This window comes from Ipomoea nil, unplaced genomic scaffold, assembly GCF_001879475.1.
Source record: "Ipomoea nil cultivar Tokyo-kokei standard unplaced genomic scaffold, Asagao_1.1 scaffold3314, whole genome shotgun sequence".
Lineage (NCBI taxonomy): Eukaryota > Viridiplantae > Streptophyta > Magnoliopsida > Solanales > Convolvulaceae > Ipomoea > Ipomoea nil.
The window spans coordinates 1,404,722-1,408,741 of record NW_017619742.1 but is presented as its reverse complement, the minus strand read 5'-3'; the positions used below and the strand labels follow the sequence as shown (position 1 = coordinate 1,408,741).

The window sequence follows — 4,020 nt, the reverse complement described above, 5'->3', positions numbered from 1 at the left end:
GGCTAGTCCGGTTTCAACCACGTGGCGATATTTTCGTTACACACGTCCGTTTTGTTCGTGAGTGTGCGGTGATGATAATCTAATGGAAATGCTTGCGGCGGTGAAAATCGAGTGCAACTTACGGTATTCACTGCCCATGTCCGATTGAATAGATTTTATTGACTTGGAAAAGTATTTTTCAACAGAAGCACGTAATACATTGAATATTGCATATATATCTGTTTTTAGTTTCATTGGGTAATACCAGACATAATGCGAGTAATCATCAACGAACAAGAGAAAGTACCTATGACCATCTACTAAGGGAACCGGAGAAGGCCCCCAGATGTCTGTAAAAACTAAATCCAATACAGACTTACTAGAACTTGTAACGCGGGGTAGGGGAAATCGTGCAAATTTTCCCATTTGGCACGCAGTACATAGGTTATTAACAGAATGAAAAGAACCTGAAACTGGACAATTTGACAGGACCTGACGCAATACTTGATTATGCAGATCCCCAAGGCGGTTGTGCCAGGTTTGTGGGGATGTTTTAGCTGAGACGAACGCAACCGGGGAGGCACGGAGTGAGTACATACCTCCTTGGCTAGGACCACTAAGAAGAATCTGCTGGGTGGTACGGTCCTTCACAACAAAATAACTCGGGTGAAATTCAAAATAAACACCATTTTCACGAGTAAATTGTTGAACGGAAAGAAGTGAAGCACGCAATTTTGGTACGTGCAGAACATTATGTAAAAACAGTGACCGTGACATAGAAGGGAGAGAAAAGGAACCTGTGTTTTGAATCGCTAGACCTGTACCATCCCCTACGCGGAGAGTCTCATCACCTGTGTAAGGCTTGACATGGTTTAAGACAGCTGCATCCGGTGTTGCATGAGCACTAGCTCCAGTGTCGGGGAACCAAGTGTTGGAAAAAGGGGCAGAATTGAAGTCTTCCTGCGGATGTTGGGAGGCCATATGGGCTTGCGGCGACGGTGCGGCACGAACATTGGTCTGAGAGGGATGAACCTGCGTGCCGGATGGATTAACAAATCGGCGGTAGCAAGTTAGAGCCGTATGGCCGGCTGTGTCGCAGAGTTGACACCTAACGCCGCTACGACCACCACGATTGCCTCTTTCCCGGTTACCTCTATTACCACGACCACGGCCTCAGTTGTACGTCGGAGGTGGTGGCTGGTGAGCTATCATAGCCGCCGGCGACGAAGGCAACGCCATGGAAGACTCTTCTGGGAACAAATACTGGTGTGTATTCAATAAGTCTACAACTTTCGGGATCGTCAGAGGAGGACTCTTTGTCGTGAGGGAGGCAACCAAGCTCCGATATTCTGGACGAAGACCACGAAAAACGTGGAGATTTTTTTCGTCTAGTCTGATAGGGCGCCCCGCCTATGCAAGTTGCTCGACCAAGACCTGGGCTTTGCCGAGATACACCGCCGGCAATGCATCTCCTTGGTGCAAGCTCTGTAGCTGTGTAAGTAAGCTGAGGGAGCGCGCACGGGAGGTGGAACCTAATGCGGTTTCGATGGCCATCCATAGAGAACGAGACGTGAGATGACCAATCGCCAGGTATAGAACGTCATCCGCCATCGATGAAATAAGCATGCTAAGGATCGATTGATCCTGTTGCACCCAAACGACGAGAAGAAGGTTCACCGTCCGGACGGTTGCTTCTGTCGCAGTGGTGACGTATTCCGGCGGGCATACACTGGTTCCATCGACATAGCCAAAAAGGCTTTGGCCTCGGAGAAAAGGGACGAGTTGAGCTTTCCAGAAGAGGTAATTGACTGAGGAAAGCTTTATGGAGACCAAATGGTGAGCTTGGTGGAGATTGTTCGTGTGGCGAGGTTCCGGGATGGCTGCGATGGCAGCAGAGCCGCCGGCAGAGGCAGAGTCCGCGGCTGGAACGGGTGGGTTTTGTTCATTGGCCATTGGATCGTAGGATTTGGCTGATACCAGATGATTTATATAGAAAGGTTTTGTACCTTTATTCTCAAAGAGCTGAGCAGCTATTTATACAGCAATAAAGACAAGGGACCTCTGGTGGAATTAACCCTGTTTTTAATTATGTAAAGAAAAAAGGGGTCAAATTGACCAATAATGTAATACCCTTAATTTTTAAGACATTTAAATCCTATAAAATAAAGGAAAATCTATCATTATCCATCCAGACAAGGCAGAACTAACAACATGAGTATCGGGGTGCTATGCCACGTCTAGGTTTGAGAACCTAGACGCACAGGCTAAACTAACTTAACAAGCATAAACTGTAATTAGTATTCATAATATAAGCCAAGGCTCACATGCTATCTAACTAATACTAAGCTATCTGAGCTAGGTCCTTGTATCCATCTAGCGCACTCTGGAGCTACTGATCTGCACCTGAAAAACATACGGTGTAACAATCGTCAGCGAATAATGCTGGTAACCCACTCCCACGCGTTAAGTACAATATAGTTAAATATAAGAAATTCATTTTGAAACTGGAATACATATATAATCCTGAGCAACTCTAGCTTTAAAAACAGGATCAAGACTCGAGACACCATCAATAAGGAAACATTTCGAATATTATAGAGATACTAGCATGAATCCTACGTTTGCAAGGCATAATGGACAAGTAAGCTCATAAATAGCAATTAAAGGCAACAAGGGGACCCAATGACAATCAATTAGCAAGTATTCATCAAAGCACACAGTCCATCTTCTAACTTTATACCAAGTTCCAACATTTACTCTTCTCCATCCTTATATCAGTTCCAGCCTGTACCTCCATGGCACCCTTATATCGCCTCCCTTATCCCTCCAGGCAACTACATGCCCCCACCGACATACCACCAACAAGTCCACCAACATGGTAGCACCGAAGTTCCATTCGCATGATCCGTGCCTCTAGCACCACTACCAAGGGGTTAGCGCATATAGCTTTGACATGGCACCGTGGTGCTTATACCCTGACCTAAGCCTTTAGCCAGAAAGTCTAAGGGGTGGTCCGTGCCTTTAGCACAATAACCGAGCACTCGTTGTGCTATCCGCCAACAATTCATTTCCACCAATCACAATCACATTATCATCGATCTCAACCATCATTGCGCAATTGTAACACCCCGTGTTACGGCCTTCAATCCCGAATTAATTATTTAATTAATTAATTTCGTTAATAATAATAATTAAAAAGGATTTAATTTGGTTAGGATTCCCTTTAATTAATTAATGTGGTCCACCATGGATCATGGACCCTTGCCTAAACTAGAGTCTTAAGCCTATTAGGAATAAAGAGAGTAAACCTTTTACTAGTCAGATTCTAATTAGGAATCCTAGACCTATATATCTAGTAGGAATAAAGAAAATAGGCCTTTACTATTCAGATTCTGATTAGGATTCCTGATTCTATAAATAGGGGATTAGAAAGCAATTAGAACCCTTACCACCCATAGTCATTTTACACGAAAATATTCCCAAGATTTTCCTCACCACCAAGCCTAGGGAGATCAATCAGAGGGAAATCTTAGAGAAGAACCTTAATAGCCTAGGGAGGGCTAATTAAGGCTAAGAGGTAACCCATGTCTCGACTAAACCAATTTTCCTCGCTATATCTTATTCATTGACTCCTTTGATATATGATTCTGTGCTTGAGTCTTGATAGAGCTTGCCTAGGGTTTATATTGTGTTTATGTGATAATCTTGATGTTTATATGATAATATTGATATTCTTGATACTATGATTGATTATATGAATGATCTTGTGTTTTGATTATGTCTAGAGCCCTAGGGTTTATATCGTGAATTTCGTATTATGATGTTCTTGGTATGCTTGGGTGGGATTATGCATGACCGGGTGTTGAGTCTAGCTTAGGACTTGTGTTTAGGACCTTGCATATAGATTTCTTGATGTTCTTGTGGTTCCGGATGTTCCTGAATCATTATATGGTTTATGTTAGGTCTTGGCATGTTTAGGAATCGTGTTAGGATGTATTTGGTGTGATTCTTGGTTTAATTCCATTAATTGAATACGTGGTG

At 43.5% G+C, this 4,020-nt stretch overlaps 1 protein-coding gene across 1 annotated transcript; it reads right to left on the bottom strand.

The window, feature by feature from the left end:
* Positions 1-1,389: 1,389 nt before the first annotated feature.
* On the bottom strand, positions 1,390-1,932 carry LOC109169374. Its single transcript, XM_019318257.1, has one exon. The coding sequence runs from the start codon at positions 1,930-1,932 to the stop codon at positions 1,390-1,392; it is 543 nt and encodes a 180-aa protein (XP_019173802.1).
* Between the last annotated feature and the right edge of the window lie 2,088 nt (positions 1,933-4,020).